Source organism: Oncorhynchus clarkii, chromosome 6 (assembly GCF_045791955.1).
Source record: "Oncorhynchus clarkii lewisi isolate Uvic-CL-2024 chromosome 6, UVic_Ocla_1.0, whole genome shotgun sequence".
Taxonomy (NCBI): domain Eukaryota; kingdom Metazoa; phylum Chordata; class Actinopteri; order Salmoniformes; family Salmonidae; genus Oncorhynchus; species Oncorhynchus clarkii.
In genome coordinates, this window is record NC_092152.1 from 62,608,421 (window position 1) to 62,629,201 (window position 20,781).

At 48.4% G+C, this 20,781-nt stretch overlaps 1 protein-coding gene across 1 annotated transcript in view; it reads right to left on the reverse strand.

The window, feature by feature from the left end:
• Positions 1-20,781, reverse strand: part of LOC139411408 (immunoglobulin superfamily DCC subclass member 4-like) — a 64,390-nt gene that overhangs the window by 25,144 nt on the left and 18,465 nt on the right. The window contains exons 2-4 of the mRNA XM_071157735.1: positions 9,909-10,229; positions 5,117-5,258; positions 2,539-2,672 (exon numbers count right to left, since the gene is read on the reverse strand). Of these exons, the coding sequence (XP_071013836.1) occupies positions 2,539-2,672; positions 5,117-5,258; positions 9,909-10,229 (597 nt within the window). The remainder of the gene's footprint in view (positions 1-2,538; positions 2,673-5,116; positions 5,259-9,908; positions 10,230-20,781) is intronic.

Below are 20,781 nucleotides of genomic sequence, written 5' to 3' on the forward strand. Positions count from 1 at the left end.
GACGGGAGGCCCATCACACTTCCTGGGCCGGGGCCTGCTCTGCCTGTCTCTCTGCTCAGAGCCTACATTATGATAATGAGCTCCAGCAGGGTCCTGGGATACTGTAAGCACATTATAAATTAATCATTGAGCATACATACAGCACTACTTGGTTATGCATGAGGGCTTAAGGTTTTAAATGGGCCAGTCGAGTTCTCCCAGGATTGCAGGATGTGCCTTGATAGGGTTTTGTATAAGTTCTGTGCTCAGAGTGTGGATGAGAGAGAGAAAGTACACTGAACAAAAATATAAATGCAAAGAGTTCGTCCCATGTTTCATGATCTGAAAATACCTGATATTTTCCATACGCATAAATAGCTTATTTCTCTCAAATTTGGTGCACAAATTGGTTTACATCCCTGTTAGTGAACATTTATCCTTTGCCAAGATAAACAGCATGATCATTACACAGGTGCACCTTGTGCTGTGGACAATAAAAGGCCACTTTAAAATGTGGAGTTTTGTCACACAACTCAATGCCACAGATTTTTTGAGGGAGCGTGCAATAGGCATGCTGACTACAAGAATGTCCGGCCTCACAACCGCAAACCACATGTAACCACGCAAGCTCAGGACCTCCATATCCGGCTTCTCCATCTGCATGATCGTCTGATAAGGGGGGGGGGGGGGGCTGAGTAGTATTTCTGTCTGTAATAAAGCCCTTTTGTGGGGACAAACTCATTCTGATCGGCTGGGCTTGGCTCCCCAGTAGGTGGCTGCCCAGTCATGTAAGGCCCATAGATTAGAGCCTAATACATTTATTGCAATTGACTGATTTCCCTATATGAACTGTAATAACAGTAAAATCGTTGAAAATGTTGCATGTTGCGTTTATATTTTGGTTCAGTATATAAAGGTATAGACGTAATGTACAATTGGTTCAGTATATAAAGGTATAGACGTAATGTACAATTGAATAAGTGGAGTTGATGTGCTCAGCATTATTCTGTCAGGAAGATGACATTGGTGTTCAGGTATTCCATTCATAAACCTCTTCCAAAGTGAAAGCTAGAGATGTAATGGCATTAGATTTGACATGTTTCACATAACGCCTCAAAACGTCTGGGAGTGCTTTCTTCTCTGACCTTCAGGTTTCTAAGGCAGCAGGGCTTTGTGTCACACCAAATACCTGCTACTGTAAGCTAGCATCACTTCACACAGTCTGTTGGATATTGGGAGGTGTGAAAAAGGCAGGAATGCTGTAATTTCTTCACCTGCTCAGGCTTTCTGTGTGACTGTGAGAGTGGTGTGTGTGTGCGTGTGTGAAATATGTGTTGTGTGTGTGTGTGTGTGTGTGTGTGTGTGTGTGTGTGTGTGTGTGAAAGTGTGTGAAAGTGTGTGAAAGTGTGTGGTGTTTGTGTACTCATCCGTGTTTGTTTGGGAGAGAAAGAAGGTATACAGTAAGTGTGTCAAGAAGTATTGAGTCATCAACATAATGCAAAGTCTATTTGTGAATGTGCGTGTCGTGCCCTGATCTGTTTCACCTGTCTTTGTGATTGTCTCCTCCCACCTCGAGGTGTCACCCGTTTTCCCCATTAGTATTTATTCCTGTGTTCCCTGTTTGTCTGTTGCCAGCTTGTCTTGTCTTGTCAAGCCAACCAGTGTGGTTTTCCATGTGCCTGCTTTTTTCAAATTTATTATCTCTCTTTTGCGGTTTTGACCCTTGCCTGCCTTGACTCTGAACCATACTGTCCACCCTGACCTTGAGCCTGCCTGCCACTCTGTACCTCCTGGTCTCTGGGTCTCTGACCTTGTTGATTTTTTGCCTGTCCACGACCGTTCTCTTACCTGCCCCTTGGATTATAATAAATATCAGAGACTCGAACCACCCGCCTCCCATGTCTGCATCTGGGTTTCGCCCTGTGCCCTTAGTGCGTGCCTGTCTGTGAGTGTGTGTGTGGATATGCTGCAGGGTGCAGAGAGGTGATTCATCTCTGTTTCCCTCACTGTTCCACAGGGTGCAGACATTCCCACACAGCTCAGTCTTGTGTAAAGGCAACAAGCTCAATAGGGCAAATAGGTATAAAGACTCTGACATGTTTCTGATGCTCAGACGGTCTCAGACGGTCTCTCTCTCTGTCTCTCTTTCTGTGTGCGTGCCAACGCTCACATAGAAGCAGATCTAGACATAGGCCTTTCACAGACACTAAAGTTTGACGGAACCAATTGAAGGCCAGGATTGATCTCCATCAGTAATGCACCTTTTGTCAGAAGGGAAGAGACGTGGGTGAGGAGAGCAGAGCGAGGCTGTGTATACTGCTTACAGCCTGCTGATATCAGACACGAGACCATAGGTCTGGAGCCGTCTCTGTCTCTTTACCTCTCTCATTCCAGCAGAGTTCCAGGAAATACATATAAGCAGGAACCATCCACTAAATAGGCTATTTAAAGAACACACCCAGACAGAGGGGGTCAAGCACATCCAAAGGGATCACTTGGCTACAGACGTCATCAGCGAGAGAGAGAGAGAGAGAGAGAGACTGAGAGAGCATAACATACCCGTAGTGACAGTGAGGATGGCATCCTGGCTGAAGCGTTTCCGGGCAAAGTTGGAGGCCACACAGCGGTACGCACCCCCATCCTCCTTAACCGCCCCCAAGATCTGGAGCACACCGTTAGGGAGAGAGATGAACCTGGAGACAGAGGGAAAGGGAGAGAGGGTGGGAAGGAGAGAGAGTGTGTGGAAGGGGGAGACTGCAAGAACTAGTGCTTAGTGAGATATAATAACTCACTGGTAATCTCCAACTGTGTACACGCTCATTACCGCCATACAGAACTGCAGGAGTAGGTCCCCAGTGACGGCCATTAGGCTACTCTCTCCTTATATCTAACAGCTATTTAGCATAACGCCGTCCACAGATATGGAATCTCAAATAAAAGTAGACACAAGAAAGGAAAAAGAAAGAAATGACACTAAATACATTGTATTCCTAATGACAAAGAATACGTAAACAGGGGAGAAAAAGAAGAGAATAGAAATCTTTACCGATAGATGTAAGAGAACAATGAGCTCTCAATCTAGGTCAGAGAGATTGCGCATTGCAAAACAGCATTTAGAAGCAGCCATGGCTGCTGGTTGTGCCGACTCTTGTCAATATTTATCTCTCTTTCACCCACCAGCTCCTCTTCCTCCTCCCTCCCTCCCTCCTTCCCCCTCTGCTGCCATGGAAGCCAGGTCAGGTTCCACACACACACACACACAAACCCGGATGGTTCCTCCAAGCCTGAGGCCTGGGCTTTCCACTATTCAACTCCTATTCCACAGCCTTTTAACTCTATGATGATGGACTAGTCATGCCCTGACAGACAGACAGAGAGACTGCACACAACACTGGTCTCTGGTCAGGGTCTCATCTCTACTGCTGCCCATTAGTACCACTTTGTGTCAGTACAACAACACCACAGCACTGTGTAGCTTGGTTCAGCATTGGCCTATGGGTCACACAGGGATAGACTGTTTTTGAGCCAGATGCCTCTAATAATGTCAGGCAGGCACAAATGTATAGCCAACAGCAGAGCTGAGGCAGAAACGTCAATAGTGTTAAGTGCTTGGGTAAATGAGCATGAGAGTGGGACCGTTTCTGGTGACTAGTGAGAGAGTGTGTGTGTGTGTGTGTGTGTGTGTGTGTGTGTGTGTGTGTGTGTGTGTGTGTCTGTGTGTGTGTGTGTGTATGTGTGTGTGTGTGTGTGTGTGTCTGTGTGTGTGTGTGTGTGTCTGTGTGTGTGTGTGTGTGTGTGTGTGTGTGTGTGTGTGTGTGTGTGTGTGTGTGTGTGTGTGTGTGTGTGTGTGTGTGTTTGGCCACTGCTCGGCTGTGAGAGTGTGCATTTGAGTTTTCAGGCAGACGAGACGGCATTAAATTGGGGGTTTCTATCAGTAACGCTACATGATTCTCCGCTGTTCAGCCCTGGATGTCAATACACAGAGTGTTGTTAGCACACTGGTCCTGCCCCCCCCTTCCGCTCCTCTGATGCCTCTGATGGTGGTCTGCAGCAAGGGTCCTGGAACGTTATAGTAATGTTAGTCAGTTTAACCATGTTAATGAAGAAAAGCTGGCCATTTCCTGGCCATTCAACATGAGACACACATTTAAACAAGTCGTCATGTGAACAGCCATATGTGGGCCATGGCCTTTGAAGGGCAAACATATACAGGCCGTCAACTCGGCACATGATCACTCTGAGGCAAGCCATGAACAGTAATTCACTGTATACTGTATACCGCATAAGTGTGTGTGCACATGCGCGTACACACATGCAGAGTGTGTGCGATATGCATCTAAATGACTAACAAACAGCTGCCAGTCTTTCTATGATTGGTAAGGACAGAGCAGGTGGAAAAAATGTGTAACTTAATTTAAAAAGGGCAAAATGTCTCCCATGAGGGAGACGAAGGGAGTGAGAGCGAGGAGAGAGGAAAGGCCAGGGAGGAGAAGGGAGGGAGCGGAGTCATGTGCAGTAGATTATGTGCATCTTTCTACCCAATTCGATTCAAAACACATCAGTTCCCAGTTACTGGACTGGCCTCAGCCTGTAGCCATGTGAAAGGGAGATGTAGGAGGGTTTTGGGGAGTAGAACAAACAGAAGAGAGAAAGTGACCAGAATGCACTTTGTGGCCCTGACCTTCAGCCTCTGGCTGACAGACAGAGAGGAAACCAACAGATCTGTGTCCATCCCTTATCTCTGAACTCTGCACTACTGAAAAAGACCAATATGTACTCATTTAATTGAACTTCCTACCAAATTCTCAGGTTATTCCCTGACTGCCATTATGCAATGAAGTAGAATGGTGGAGGGAGCACAGCCCTCACATGATCAGTGGCAGCATGGACCTTAGAGCCGATCCAGTCTCCGCTGTCCGGCTGGAGCTCTCTTAGGGGACAGCATTGGGACCAAGTAGAACAGACAATCACTTACTGTCAGGCTCTGCTGGAGTGCATCACCATGTGTGTGTGTGTCTGTGTGTGTCTGTGTGTGTGTGTGTGTGTGTGTGTGTGTGTGTGTGTGTGTGTGCGTGCGTGCGTGTGTGTGTGTGTGTGCGTGTGTGTGTGAGAATGTGCGTGTGTGTGCGCGTCTCACCTAGGCTGGCTTGGGATGGGTTCCTGGTCCCTCTCCCAGGTTATCCTTGGAGTGGGCACTCCGTCTATCTGGCACTCAAAGCGGGAAGCACCCCCAAGGGGCACCACCTGGGCCTCTGGGTCCTGATGGAAACGAGACAGCGCTGGGAGTGAGGGAGAAAGGTGAGGGAGATAGAGAGAGACAGCAAGAGAGAGGGAGAAAGAGAGAGAAAGAGACACAGAGAGAGATGCAGTCAGCTAGTCTGTAGCCCACACGTGATAACTGTAGTTAACAGCAGGGGGCAACAGTGAGTCCTGGAGCTGAGTCTTATAGGGCTAAGGGGGCCCCTGACCTCAGGCCAGACTGATTTGGGGCATTATGGGGGAACACAAGAGCTCTGACTACCTCATCAATCAGCTCCAGGGTTGCAAGCTGTTCTGTCCAGCCTGCAGTCCTAAAGTCCTGAACATACCAATCCAAGATTACCTTCAAATGGTATTCTCACCAAACCGCTGTGACAGACTAGACATAAAGCCATACATAAAGCACTTGAGAAAAAAGTCACATCCTTACATCCTGAAGTTGTTCCTAATTTCTCCATTGGACTGTAAAATACCAAGACATACATTAAAAATACATTTTGAACTGATTAGAAAATGTGACGTGTAAGCCATGCTTCATAACACATATAAGGGCTAATCCTACCTAGCGACCAAACATAAATCTGTCACAACTACTTCTGAGATGATTCTCACATGGCAAAGTTCTTCAGAAAGCCACATATTATTAGCTGACTAACAGCACAAATAAGCTCAGCACCTGTCATTGCATAAACTAGATGCTGTACACACACACACACACACACACACACACACACACACACACACACACGGAGCAAAGTTTCTCAATGAGCACACAGAGCAGAGCTCCACAGAGCAGCTAGATAGATAACAGGTCATCCAATAGTGTAAAGTAAGCTAGCACTTGTAACTCTTGTGGCCAACTGGGCTAATGGTTAACTTACTGAGTGAATGGACCAGATGAAGTAGATTACTGTATCTGTAAATCTGTTAGCATGTCTTCTGCTCTATATGAGTTCAATCCATAGCACATTTATTTGTAGTCTCTCCCTTCTCTGTCTGTTCCTGTTCTCTCTGTGCCTCCCCTCTCTTTCTCTCTCCTGTCCTCTCTATTCCCCCTCTCTTTCTGTCTTTGCCCCATTCTTTGGCCCCTCAGCGATCAGATTGCAACTTTCTTCCCCTCCCCTTGTACTCTCTGACCACAACACATGGCTTCCCTGTTCTCTGTCTGTCGGCATGTCCACCAACTCCTCTCCTCCCCTCCTCCTCTACCGCAATTTACCCCCCCTCTCTTTAACTGACTCACTCGCTTTTTGGACGGAGTCACATGAAGGGAGCATTCAGAACAGCAATGCACATCAAACATGTTTAGAGTATTAAAGATGAAGGACTGTCACACAATTATCACATGTGGTGTTCTGCCTCCTAATTGGTGGTGGTAAAGACATGAGACAGACAGAAAGACAGACAGACAGACATGGGCCTCTGGTCTCTCTGCTCAATGTCAGTGTGCTCGTTGAGGCCCATTGCATGTAGGCCCTTGGCACTGCTTGTCTCCAGCAGCCCATCCATCTCACAGCAGTAGTAGTCTACAGCCCATTACATTTACCAGCTCCCTCCACAGACACCTTCTGAAGGACACACTTATTAGTCTCTCTCCCAGAACAGCCTCTGCCTTCACCATCCCAAACTCCCCAGTTACCTCCCACCCAAATATCCCATCTTTCCTTCCTACCCAACGTATCCTCCCCTACCTTCCTACTTCCTTCTCTTTTCACCAATCCTAACTCCTCAGTCACCTCCCTCCCTTCATCCCTCTCAGTCATCACCTCCCTACCTCATTGTCCCCTCATTCCCCCCAAACAAAGCATTCTCAGAAATAGGCATGTGACAGCTGACAAAAGGAGGAACCTCCACAGAGGATACAGTCCCATTCTACACAAAGCTAATGACTGAATAAAGACTGCCACTTTTACAGAGGATAATGAAAGCAGCTCTATGGGAGGAGAGTGTGATGGGAGATGAGAGAGGGAGGGGAGAGGAGAGAGGAGAGGGGAGAGGAGAGAGGGAGGGGAGAGAGGGAGGGGAGAGGAGAGAGGGGGGAGGGAGGGGAGAGGAGAGGAGAGAGGGAGGGGAGAGGAGAGAGGGAGGGGAGAGGGGAGAGGAGAGAGGGAGGGGAGAGGAGAGAGGGAGAGGAGAGAGGGAGGGGAGAGGAGAGAGGGGGGAGGGAGGGGAGAGGGGAGGGGAGAGGAGAGGGGGGATAAACCGGATCTCTTGCTACCTTCTATCTCTCTCACTCCCTCTCTCTCCATCCTACTCTTCACCCCTCTCTCGCTCTCCCCCTTTCCCCCTCTGTCCTCAACCCACGGGTGTGGAGCCTACCTGTTCCCAGGACACCACCGGTGTGAAGCCTACCTGTTCCCAGGACACCACCGGTGTGAAGCCTACCTGTTCCCAGGACACCACCGGTGTGAAGCCTACCTGTTCCCAGGACACTACCGGTGTGAAGCCTACCTGTTCCCAGGACACCACCGGTGTGAAGCCTACCTGTTCCCAGGACACCACCGGTGTGGAACCTACCTGTTCACAGGACACCACCGGTGTGAAGCCTACCTGTTCCCAGGACACCACCGGTGTGAAGCCTACCTGTTCCCAGGACACCACCGGTGTGAAGCCTACCTGTTCCCAGGACACCACCGGTGTGAAGCCTACCTGTTCCCAGGACACCACCGGTGTGAAGCCTACCTTTTCCCAGAACACCACCGGTGTGGAGCCTACCTTTTCCCAGAACACCACCGGTGTGGCGCCTACCAGTTCCCAGGACATCACCAGCGTGGAGCCTACCTGTTCCCAGGACACCACCAGCGTGGAGCCTACCTGTTCCCAGGACATCACCAGCGTGGAGCCTACCTGTTCCCAGGACACCACCGGTGTGGCGCCTACCAGTTCCCAGGACATCACCAGCGTGGAGCCTACCTGTTCCCAGGACACCACCAGTGTGGAGCCTACCTGTTCCCAGGACACCACCGGTGTGAAGCCTACCTGTTCACAGGACACCACCGGTGTGGAGCCTACCTGTTCACAGGACACCACCGGTGTGAAGCCTACCTGTTCCCAGGACACCACCAGTGTGAAGCCTACCTGTTCCCAGGACACCACCGGTGTGAAGCCAACCTGTTCCCAGGACACCACCGGTGTGAAGCCTACCTGTTCCCAGGACACCACCGGTGTGAAGCCTACCTGTTCCCAGGACACCACCGGTGTGAAGCCTACCTGTTCACAGGACACCACCGGTGTGGAGCCTACCTGTTCACAGGACACCACCGGTGTGGAGCCTACCTGTTCACAGGACACCACCGGTGTGAAGCCTACCTGTTCCCAGGACACCACCGGTGTGAAGCCTACCTGTTCCCAGGACACCACCGGTGTGAAGCCTACCTGTTCCCAGGACACCACCGGTGTGAAGCCTACCTGTTCCCAGGACACCACCGGTGTGAAGCCTACCTGTTCCCAGGACACCACCGGTGTGAAGCCTATCTCTCTCACTCCCTCTCTCTCCATCCTACTCTTCACCCCTCTCTCGCTCTCCCCCTTTCCCCCTCTGTCCTCAACCCACGGGTGTGGAGCCTACCTGTTCCCAGGACACCACCGGTGTGAAGCCTACCTGTTCCCAGGACACCACCGGTGTGAAGCCTACCTGTTCCCAGGACACCACCGGTGTGAAGCCTACCTGTTCACAGGACACCACCGGTGTGAAGCCTACCTGTTCCCAGGACACCACCGGTGTGAAGCCTACCTGTTCCCAGGACACCACCGGTGTGAAGCCTACCTGTTCCCAGGACACCACCGGTGTGAAGCCTACCTGTTCCCAGGACACCACCGGTGTGAAGCCTACCTGTTCCCAGGACACCACCAGTGTGAAGCCTACCTGTTCCCAGGACACCACCAGTGTGAAGCCTACCTTTTCCCAGAACACCACCGGTGTGGAGCCTACCTTTTCCCAGAACACCACCGGTGTGGCGCCTACCTGTTCACAGGACACCACCGGTGTGGAGCCTACCTGTTCCCAGGACACCACCAGTGTGGCGCCTACCAGCTCCCAGGACATCACCAGCGTGGAGCCTACCTGTTCCCAGGACACCACCAGTGTGGAGCCTACCTGTTCCCAGGACATCACCAGCGTGGAGCCTACCTGTTCCCAGGACACCACCGGTGTGGCGCCTACCAGTTCCCAGGACATCACCAGCGTGGAGCCTACCTGTTCCCAGGACACCACCAGTGTGGAGCCTACCTGTTCCCAGGACACCACCGGTGTGGCGCCTACCTGTTCCCAGGACACCACCGATGTGGCGCCTACCTGTTCACAGGACACCACCAGTGTGGAGCCTACCTGTTCCCAGGACACCACCGGTGTGAAGCCTACCTGTTCACAGGACACCACCGGTGTGGAGCCTACCTGTTCACAGGACACCACCGGTGTGAAGCCTACCTGTTCCCAGGACACCACCGGTGTGGCACCTACCAGTTCACAGGACACCACCGGTGTGGCCGACCAGCCACACGATCAATCTCTTGCCTGAGACAGAGGAGGACCAAGTATGGAAATCCCCCTGAGGAAAATGGCTGTGCTCCTATGTTGGGACACCAGACCATCATGCCATTCCATGTGAGTCTGACCCTGGTGGAGTTGAGCGGGCACAGACCCACCCTGTCTGAGAAATAGTAGTACTCACTGGCCAGGTGAACAGCAATGGTGCGGCTGGTCAGAGCTCCAAAGGGGCCGGTGCTCACACAGCTGTAGCCCCCCTCCACCCCTTGAGGTGTCCGACCATCCACAGAGGTGGGCAGCACCAGCAGTGATCCGTTGGCAAGGGTCCTGAGGGAGTTCCCCTCCCCCTCCAGCACGGGGAGCCCATCTTGCAGCCAAGTGACGTTGAGGGGCGTGGCCAGGGGCGTGGCCCCCAGGTGACAGTCCAGCAGCAGGGGCTGTCCCGGCTCCAGCACCACGAGGACAGGCCCTGCCCCACAGCTCAGCTCCACCGTCACAGGCTTCTCTGGAGGGGGAAAGGGGGAGGGAGAGAGTTAGACTCCAAATCCTGACTGACATGAGTGGTCTGAGATTAGTGTGCATGGGGAGACAGGTTAGCATGAGAGAGAGATGGAGGAGGGAGAGAAGGAATGAAGGGGCGAAACCAGGAAATATCAAATTGCTAGTAAACATGCAACACAACTGCATATCTTTAGAATGCTTAAAGGTTCTTCCCTGTAGTTTGTACATTCCAGTGTTTATCTTTGGCTGTATGCATACCCCGTTTACAGCGTCATAGGTGAACTTCACATCCTATTGATCAACCTGTATACTGTCAGGTTTACTGAGTTGTAATATGTCCAGAAAAGTGTTGGACAAACAACAACCAACAATCATACATTTTGAAGTGAGAGACTATTCCCAGACTGAAAAGTCAAAAAAACAGAGGTGGGACATTGTTTTACAAGTCACAAGTAAGTCTCAAGTCTTAGCACTCAAGTCCCAAGTCATGTCCCAAGTAAAGACTAACAAGTCTCGAGTCAAGTCTCAAGTCAAGACCAACAAGTCTCAAGTCAAGTCTCAAGTTCTAAACTTGGGAGTTTCGAGTCCTAAACAAGTCATAATGTTCTCTTCATCAAATATAATACCATTTCATATTTTTAACAAGAGTAATAGTTAGTATATTACATTTATGCAGGTAGCCTAGTGGGTAGAGCGTTGGACTAGTAACCGGAAGGTTGCAAGATCGAAGGTGAAAATCTGTCGTTCTGCCCCTGAACAAGGCAGTTAACCCACTAGGCTGTCATTGAAAATAAGAATTTGTTCTTAACTGGCTTGCCTAGTTAAATAAAAATAAAATAAAAATGAAGGCTTTTAAAGATCTACTTACTTTCCAAATAAACTTTATATTTCCATAGAAATACATGGGTAGCCATAAGAAAGACACCCCCCCAATTGCGATCGACTATCGAGGATCGCTATGGGGCGCAATCGGGCGATGTAGGCTTATACGCAATCGCCCAACCTAAACACACACACACTGTGCGAGTGGTTACAGTAAGCTAACATATGTCAATGGCTTTAGGAACAGTAGTAACATCAGGCAGGATTTAGGCTACCAACTGCCTAGCCAGTCAACCCTGGGTGCAATGATCACATTCCCGCCCTGACTGACTGTGTGGAGGCTCATTGACTTAACGTTACGTTAGCCAACATGCTACACTAGCAAAGTTATGAATTATATAGCTGTCGGCTATATTAGCCACGACTTACCGTTCTTTGTGCAGCTTCAAATGTCGAACAAAGTTGGAAGTTGTTGCGCCTCAGTCTGTAATTTACTTCCTGCATGTTTTGCAAGTTGCCATCTGTTTTTTGTTGATACAGAGTAGTCGTTATATTCAAAAATAATAATTTTGGGTATCATCTTTCCAAGGGCTCCATCTGAATTCACCCGCCAACGTTCCTCTGCAATGCCACGCGCAACTTTTTCTCAGCTGGCACAATTTGATTGGCTGCTGTCTGATTCAAACTGTAATCCGTTAAATGAAGCGCTGCACACTTTTTTTAATAGTATCATTTTTAATATTTGGGCTGGGGGAGGGTATCAAGTCAGGTCAAGTCATAAGGCTCAAGTCCAAGTCAAGTCACGAGTCATTGGTGTTAAAGTCAAAGTCGAGTTGCAAGTCATCATATTTATGACTCGAGTGTGACTTGAGTTCAAGTCATGTGACTCGAGTCAACACCTCTGCCAAAAACACAGCATATTGCAAGCAACAAATAACAAGGATTTGTACAGTGCATTCAAAAAGTATTCAGACCCCTTCCACTTTTCCACATTTTGTTACGTTACAGCCTTATTCTAAAATGTATTAAATAAATAAAAAATCCTCATGAATATATACACAATACCCCATAATGACAAAGTCGAAAACAGGTTTTTAGAAATGTTTGCGAATTTATAAAAAAAAGAATAACAGAAATACTTTATTTACGTAACTAAAACTCAAAATTCAGATCCGGTGCTTCCTGTTTCCATTGATTATCCTTGAGATGTTTCTACAACATGATTGGAGTCACTCTGACAGAGCTCCAGAGTTCCTCTGTGGAGATGGGAGAAACTTCCAAGAGGACAACCATCTCTGCAGCACTCCACCAATCAGGTATTTATGGTAGAGTTGCCAGACGGAAGCAACTCCTCAGTAAAAGGCACATGACAGCCTGCATGGAGTTTGCCAAAAGGCACCTAAAGGACTCTGACCATGAGAAACAAGATTCTCTGGTCTGATGAAACCAAGATTGAACTCTTTGGCCTGAATGCATGGAGGAAACCTGGCACCATCCCTATTGTGAAGCATGGTGGTGGCAGCATCATGCTGTGGGATGTTTTTCAGTGGCAGGGACTGGGAGACTAGTCAGGATCAAGGGAAAGATGAACAAAGCAAAGTACAGAGAGATCCTTAATAAAAACCTGCTCCAAAGTGCTTAGGACTTCAGACTGGGATGAAGGTTCACGTTCCAACAGGACAACGTCCTGCACACAGCCAAGACAACACAGGAGTAGATTCAGGACAAGTCTCTGAATGTCCTTGAGTGGCCCAGCCAGAGCCCGGACTTGAACCTGATCGAACATCTACCTGAAAATAGCTGTGCAGCGACGCTCCCCATCCAACCTGACAGAGCTTGAGAGGATCTGCAGAGAAGATTGGGAAAAACTCCCCGAATACAAATGTGCCAAGCTTGTAGCTTCATACCCAAGAAGACTCGAGGCTGTAATTGCTGCCAAAGGTGCTTCAACAAAGTACTGAGTAAAAGGTCTGAATATTTATGTAAATGTGATATTTAAGTGTTTTATTTGTAATAAATTTGCTAACATTTCTAAAAACCTGGGGTATTGTGTGTAGATTGATGAGGGGGAAAACTATTTAATACACTTTAGAATAAAGCTGTAACAGAACAAAATGTGAAAAACGTCAAGGGGTCTGAATACTTTCTGAATGCACTGTATCTATTGTTCCCCCGGGTGGGTTTCCCTCTGGTTCTGTTTTGAGCGAGGCCTTGTATTTTAATTAACTTAATGGGAGATGGAATTATTTCCTTGATTAAATGAGGGCTGACCCTCCACCACCCCTGTCTCAGAGCAGGGTAATGCTCTCAAAGCCTCCACTACACACGACACACACAACACACATAACAAGCACACACACACTTACACGCACAAAGCTCCATTGTCCCTGTTTGTGGGCAATTGTTTTTTTTGTGTTTGTGTATGTGTGTGTGTGTGTGTGCGCGCGCGCGTGTGTGCGAGTGTGAAAGAGATAGCACGAGAGCACCTTAAAGCAGCAATGTGCTGTTCTGTTATCCAGAGGTGTCTCTGGGATGAACAAACACATCAGAGCAGTTGGCCTACTTTTCATCAGCTAATGAACGAGGGCTGCCTGCTGTATGTCTGGCTGCTGTAGCCAAGGCACACTCAGTCACCCCAGCTCACCTCCACTGCGCCGCTCTCTTCTCCTCCATTTACACTAATTAGGTCTTATTAAGTCATTAAACCGTTTGCTGCCATTTCCCTGCTCCCTGCCAGAGGTTTTCCTGGACCCTTCTGTGTGGAAGCCATTACCCCACATACACACAATGACCCACACTACCACCTCCAGCTACAGTAATCACATCAACCACCCTGTGAAGAGAGACAGACAACAACCGCAACATATTACAGCACTGAGACAGACTACACTAGAGGAGACTGTACTTAACAGACACAGAAAAACACGCACGCACACACACTCTCACACACACACACAGAGTTATCATCACTCAGAGATGTTATGCCTGTCTAGTATGGACGGCGAATATGGGGGCTATGAGATATCCATCTGAGCATGTGCAGTAGAGTCGGGGGTCAGGGGTGGGGGGGGGGGGGGGGGGGGGGGGGGGTCCACTCCAGAAGACCCCTGCTGGGCATTCATACTGAGCCATGGTGAATGGACAACATGGCAGGGAGCTCCTAGCTTACATGCACACTCTGCCTGAGAGAGAGAGAGAGAGAGAGAGAGAGAGAGAGAGAGAGAGAGAGAGAGAGAGAGAGGGGAGGCTTGGAGGGAGAGAGAGCGGGAGGGACAGAGAGTGGGAGGGAGGGAGGGAGAGAGAGAGCGGGAGGGAGGGATGAGGGAGGGAGGGAACTGAAAGAGAGAGGGAGAGACTGAAAGAGGGAGAGAGGAAGCAAGAGAGAGAATAATCACAATACAGAGAGAGGGAAGAAGAGTAGTGAGAGGAGAGATGGACAGAGGTGAGGAAGGCAACAAGGATGGGGGTGGATGATGGGCAACTCCACGGTAACTTTAAAATATATGCCAAATAAAATCCATTGATTCCAAAGTTTAACAAAACATACAATTCTATGCACAAGTACTACTTTTAACAATTTCCACAGAAACATTTACCTCCCAAAAATGTTTTTTTTTTTATTGGGCACAGGGGAAGGTTGTGCGTTACTTTCCCTGGTTTATATTCACTCTTTTGCAGGTTTTACTATATAATTTCTTCCATCCTAGACACATTTCCTCATCTGCTTGCAAGAGCCTCCCCTATATCAAGGTGTTTTTGTACTTCCCTTATGCACTATGCCTTTCCACATGCTATTTTTTTACTATACCAAAGGTCAAAAATAGTCCACCAGTCTGCCTATCCTGCCCTCTATCCACCAGTCATATTGACAATAGTGGTAGGTGGATCGTTTGTCCAGATCTGCAATAGGCTAAATAGCAATCATACCACACATTCAAAGCTGCATACATTTTCAATGTGAATCCACAAGCACAAATAGGAATAGTTGATAGGCAGCGGAAAAGGCCAGGTGCATCATTGAGCATGAAAGAACAGTAGACATGAGACATGCAGCTCAAAAAGCGCTGCTATTGATCTTGTTTAGAGACAACACAATTATCATAGACTAGCCTACAACACCCCAATGTAATGCATAATTTGATTATTGTTTTCAAGTGAGTAAAACATTCTAATCTAGGCTGCAGTGAAAAATGTAATTTGAATAAGGCGCAAAAGCCCTGTGATTTGAATGTTTCATTCCATTTGGATCAGTTGTAGATATACTCTCGACAGTTTATAAGGACCAGAAAGGCACAGCAGCAGGTCCGTCTTTCTGTATTCTTACTTCTGATCCTGAGATGCGCTGTCTGTCGCGGATCGTCATTCACCCAACTCGTCATATGGTAATTTGGCCACATGCTCCCGGTTATTCAGGAAAAATTAACACGCGCTCTTCCTCCTCTCCAATCCGGGCGGTTATTCCTCACACACCTATAACCTAACGCCTTAATATAGCCAAAATATTTTGTCGTTTAACTTTTAACATGTATAACCTTTTATATGTGGAATAAACACAACCAGGCCCAATGTTTTAATTTAATTAGGCAACTTCAAAAGTATCGCAGATTCGTCCAAAATATAATTCCAGCATCCTCAAAATCCAGCTTTCCATCCAACCTTTTTATGCGAGTAAAGTACATGTCGAATAACAACATGTAACGACAGTCCTAATGGAAACAGCTAATTTGTCGGTAAACTTTCAAATGTTGAACAAACCAAATATGCTAGACAAGGTGGGATCTTTTTGTGTCTAAAAAAATATTATGCGATAAATGTCACTGGAAACGCTTATATGCACAAATATTGATATAATAACCATCATATCGAACTAAACTTGGAGTCACGCGATGATATGGTGTGTGGTCCTCCCACTACGACTCGGAAAAGCATTCGGTTTATTAAACTACAGATGAAATAAATTATGATGAATTTCACAGCTTGATGCTCCTTTCAATGCTAAATATCGAGGGTCTTATTCTGGTGACATGATGATCAATGCTTGGCTGCCGTTTGACAAATAAAAATGATATTGCACCTTTGTCCATAATAATCTCATCATGTAGGCTATACCCGCACTGTATTTGCGAGCGGTTGGCTAGAGCGCATGTGCTAATACCAGATCGGGCAGATTCGCTATACATAAGGAACATTTTTAGTGACAAAGTAGGCCGAGAGTTGAAAATGCCATGGAAACAAATTGAATTTGTATTTTTTATGTGCACTACATGTTTACGCACATACTTTTATCCGCAACAAGTCAATTTGATGGAAACAACTCCGATGGGGAAATTAGCATATTGTTTTTATGCAGATTTTTAGAAAAGTTGCATTAAAATCTGTCGCCAATTGAATGGAAACCTAGCTATAGACACACTAAAGTCTCCGGCACTAGTCGTCACTTAGATTATACCTGAATATCATTGTTCACCGGCAGACAAGCCAAAACAAGTTTGTAAGAATTGTTCTTAAATTCCCCCTCATATTCATCTGGAGGTCGAGCATTTTAAGCAGCTAGGCTGGCTATCTGTGGACAAAAGAGTAGTATTAATTCAACTTGGTCTGGTCCACAGAATTATCACGGATAGAGTTCAGTACAGTGTATTAGAGTACAGTAAAGTATAGTTCAGTACAGTAGGATATACTGTACTCTACAGTAATATACTCTTCTTTTTTCCACTATACTGTACTGTACTACATGACCAAAGGTATGTGGACACCTGCTCGTCGAACATCTCATTCGAAAATCATGGGCATTAATATGGAGTTGGTCCCCCTTTGCTGCTGTAACAGCCTCCACTCGTCTGGGAAGGCTTTCCACTAGATGTTGGAACATTGTGCTGGGACTTGCTTCCAATCAGCCACAAGAACATTATTGAGGTCGGGCACTGATGTTGGCCGATTAGGCCTGGCTCACAGTCGGCATTCCAATTAATCCCAGAGGTGTTTGATGGGGTTATGGTCAGGGCTCTGTGCAGACCAGTCAAGTTCTTCCACACCGATCTCGACAAACCATTTCTGTATGTACCTTGCTTTGTGCACCGGGAGCATTGTCATGCTGAAACAGGAAAGGGCTTTACTCAAACTTTTGCCACAAATTTGGAAGCACAGAATCGTCTAGAATGTCATTATATGCTGTAGCGTTAAGATTTCCCTCCACTGGAACTAAGTGGCCTAAACCGAACCATGAAAAACAACCCCAGACCATTATTCCTCTTCCTCCAAACTTTACAGATGGCACTATGCATTGGGGCAGGTAGTGGTCTCCTGGCATTCGCCAAACCCAGATTCGTCCGTTGGACTGCCAGATGGTGAAGCGTGATTCATCACTCCAGAGAACGCGTTTTCACTGCTCCAGAGTCCAATGGCGGCGAGCTTTACACCATTCCAGCCGACGCTTGGCATTGCGCATGGTGATCTTAAGCTTGTATGCGGCTGCTCGGCCATGGAAACCCATTTCATGAAGCTCCCGATGAGCAGTTATTGTGCTGACTTTTCTTCCAGAAGCAGTTTGAAACTCGAAGTGAGTGTTGCAACTGTGGGCAGACGATTTTTACGAGTTACGCGCTTCAGCACTCAGAGTTCCTGTTCTGTTAGCTTGTCTGGCCTACCACTTCGCAGCTGAGCCGTTGTTGCACCTAGACGCCATTGGACTCTGGAGCAGTGGAAACGCATTCTCTGGAGTGATGAATCACAGCATTTACAGTGGACCAGGACAGCTCTAGCAGTGAAGAAATTTCACGAACTGACTAGATAGAAAGGTGGCATCCTATGACGGTGCCACATTTAAAGTCACTAAGCACTTCAGTAAGCCATTTGGTTGCCAATGTTTATCTATGGAGATTGCATGGCTGTGTGGTCGATTTTATACACCTGTCAGAAACAGGTGGGTGCACAGTGGTTGAGAATGCTGGTTAAAGTAAGTGGAAAGAGAGGGGGCTCATGGGTAGGTGTCAGTAAGAGCTGGGAGATGTGACATTAACTGGAGAGGAAGCGAGAAAAGGGAGATTGGGTAGACTCATACTGTTATAACACTCTTGGTTTGACCTCCAGACAACAGAAAGACAAAGATAACAGTATGCCAGTGGAAGGGAGAACACTAGCAGGTGACCCAACTGTTGTTTGTGACTATTATGATTTCCCATTGTAGCCAATTCAGTGGCAGCAATTACTGATGTTTTGGTAATTCCTTTACCAACTTTAATCACTTATGGTAAGTCTACCATGACTTGTTACTTCTGTGAACTTTCATTATCCTCCCTCCTGGGCATGGGCCCTCAGATCCTCAAAAAGTTCTACAGCTGCACCATTGAGAGCATCTTGACTGGCTGCATAACCACTTGGTACGGCAACTGCTTGTTATCTGACCGCAAAGTGCTAAAGAGGGAATAGCCGTGGGAAGATGGGGGTGCTGCAATTTAACGCTACAGTACAGACGCGCTCGCGCTACAGACATGCTATATGCCCGCGTTACAGACGTGCTACAGACGGCTTTATGCCCACGTTGCAGACGCGCTACCGACGGCTATATACCCGCATTACAGACGCGCTACAGACGGCTGTATCAGCCTGCTAATAAAGGACTAGTAAACCTCCCGAGAGCCCAGCTTACCTCCCCCGGAACACATCGCTGGAGAGTCGGGAACCTGTCAGGCGTTTCTTGTGCAGTGTTCTCTCATCATCGAGCTGCAGCACTCCTCCTTCCTTTCGGACCGCTCAAAGATAGCGTACCTCATCACCCTGATGTCTGGAAGGGCTCTTGCCCAGGCTACGGCCGTGTGGGAACAACAGTCAGCCGTATGCTCCAGTCTGGAGGAGTTTGTGGCAAAACAGAAGAAGGTTTTTGATTCTACATTGTCCAGGAGAGACACTGCCCGGAAGTTACTCCAGCTTCGGCAAGACTCCCGCAGTATGGCAAACTATGCAGTGGATTTCCGCACGTTGGCATCTGTGAGTGCCTGAAATCCAGAATCGCTGCTTGACACATTCCCGCACAGAGTATCGAAGGAGGTTAAGTATGAACTCGCAGCCCGGGTACTACCAACAGATCTTGACTCGCTCATTGCCTTGACCATCTGGACCGATGGGCAGCTACGGGAACGCAGGAAGGAGAGGGGGTCCGATTCCACTTGCCCGCCAAAGGATTCCCCCTCGTCTCTTAGGCATCACGGAAGTCCCCAATGAATCTGTTGCCAAGAGGACCCGAGACTACCCGAGTTCCCCCTAGAGTCTACGAAGTCTACCGAATCACCTCTTCCTGCACCTTGGCAGGGCTAAGCTGTCCCCAGCCAAACGTCTACACCGGCTTCACATGAAGAGTGGCCTGTATTGCGGGACTACTGGTCATTTCGGGTCCTCTTGTCCACTAAAAGACCAGGCTCACCAGTAGGGGCGAGTACTCTAGTGGGCGGAAAAACTTTCCTCACCCCTTACTCGCACCCCTTTCCATGCATTCTGCTGTGGGAGAACCAGTCAAAATCTCTTCGGGTACTGATCGACTCTGGGGCTGATGAAAGTTTTATGGACGCTACTCTGGCGTCTGAGCTGTGCATCCCCACTCAGGCCCTCTCCATTCCGATGGACGTTAGATGGGCTGGATGGGCACTCTACAGGCCGGGTCACCCACAATACCACTTCCAACAACCTACGAGTGTCAGGGAACCACAGCAAGGCTATCCAATTCATGCTAATTAAGTCTCCTCATGTTCCCATATATTGGGATTCTCTTGGCTCCAGCAAAACAATCAAATTATTGACTGGACTGCTGGTGCCATCATGAGCTGGAGACTGTTTAGCCATGCTCATTACCTGAAGTCAGCGCAGCCTGCCCCAGGACGTCTTCCAGTGGACTCAGAAGTTGCCCCGGAACTCTCCGCCATTTCTGCAGAGTACCAGGAACTCCGAGGGGTTTTCAGTAAGGCCCGGGCCACTTCACTTCCTCCGCACCAACCCTATGACTGCGGGAACAACTTTCTCCCAGGCACTACACCGCCCCGGGACGACTGTACTCTCTGTTGGATCCGGAGACCAAGGCTATGAAGACCTACATCAAGGAAGCAGTGCATCGATTACCGGGGCCTCAATGACATCACGGTGAAGAACCGTTACCCGCTACCACTCATCGCCTCGGCCTTTGAGCCGTTCCAGGGGGCCACCGTTTTCTCCAAGTTGGACCTGCGGAACGTCTACCACCTGGTGAGGATACGTCAACACGGCCAGCGGTCACTACGAATATCTGGGCAAGAATTCTCCGCGACATGCTGAACCTGTTCATCTTCATCTACCTTGACGACATCCTCGTTTTCTACCATTCAGCCCAAGAACATGCTCCAAGTCCGACAGGTCCTTCAGCGCCTCTTGGAGAACTAGCTTTTTGTGAAAGCAGAGAAATGCGAATTCCTTCGCTCCACCATCCCCTTCCTTGGTTACATCATCGCTGCAGGGAATGTGCAGATGGATCCCGGGAAGGTGAAAGTGCTGGTGCATTGGCCCCAGACTACGTACAGAGTGCAGCTGCAACGTTTCCTGGGATTTTCCAACTTTTATTCCCGCTTTATCTGTGGCCACAGCACCCTTGCTTCTCCCTGTCTGCACTCAACTCTCCCAAGGTTCAGTTCACGTCGTCCCCATCTGCTGATTGGGCATTCCGGGACCTCAAGCACAGCTCCCATATTGGTTCATCCTGACCCGTCCCGTCA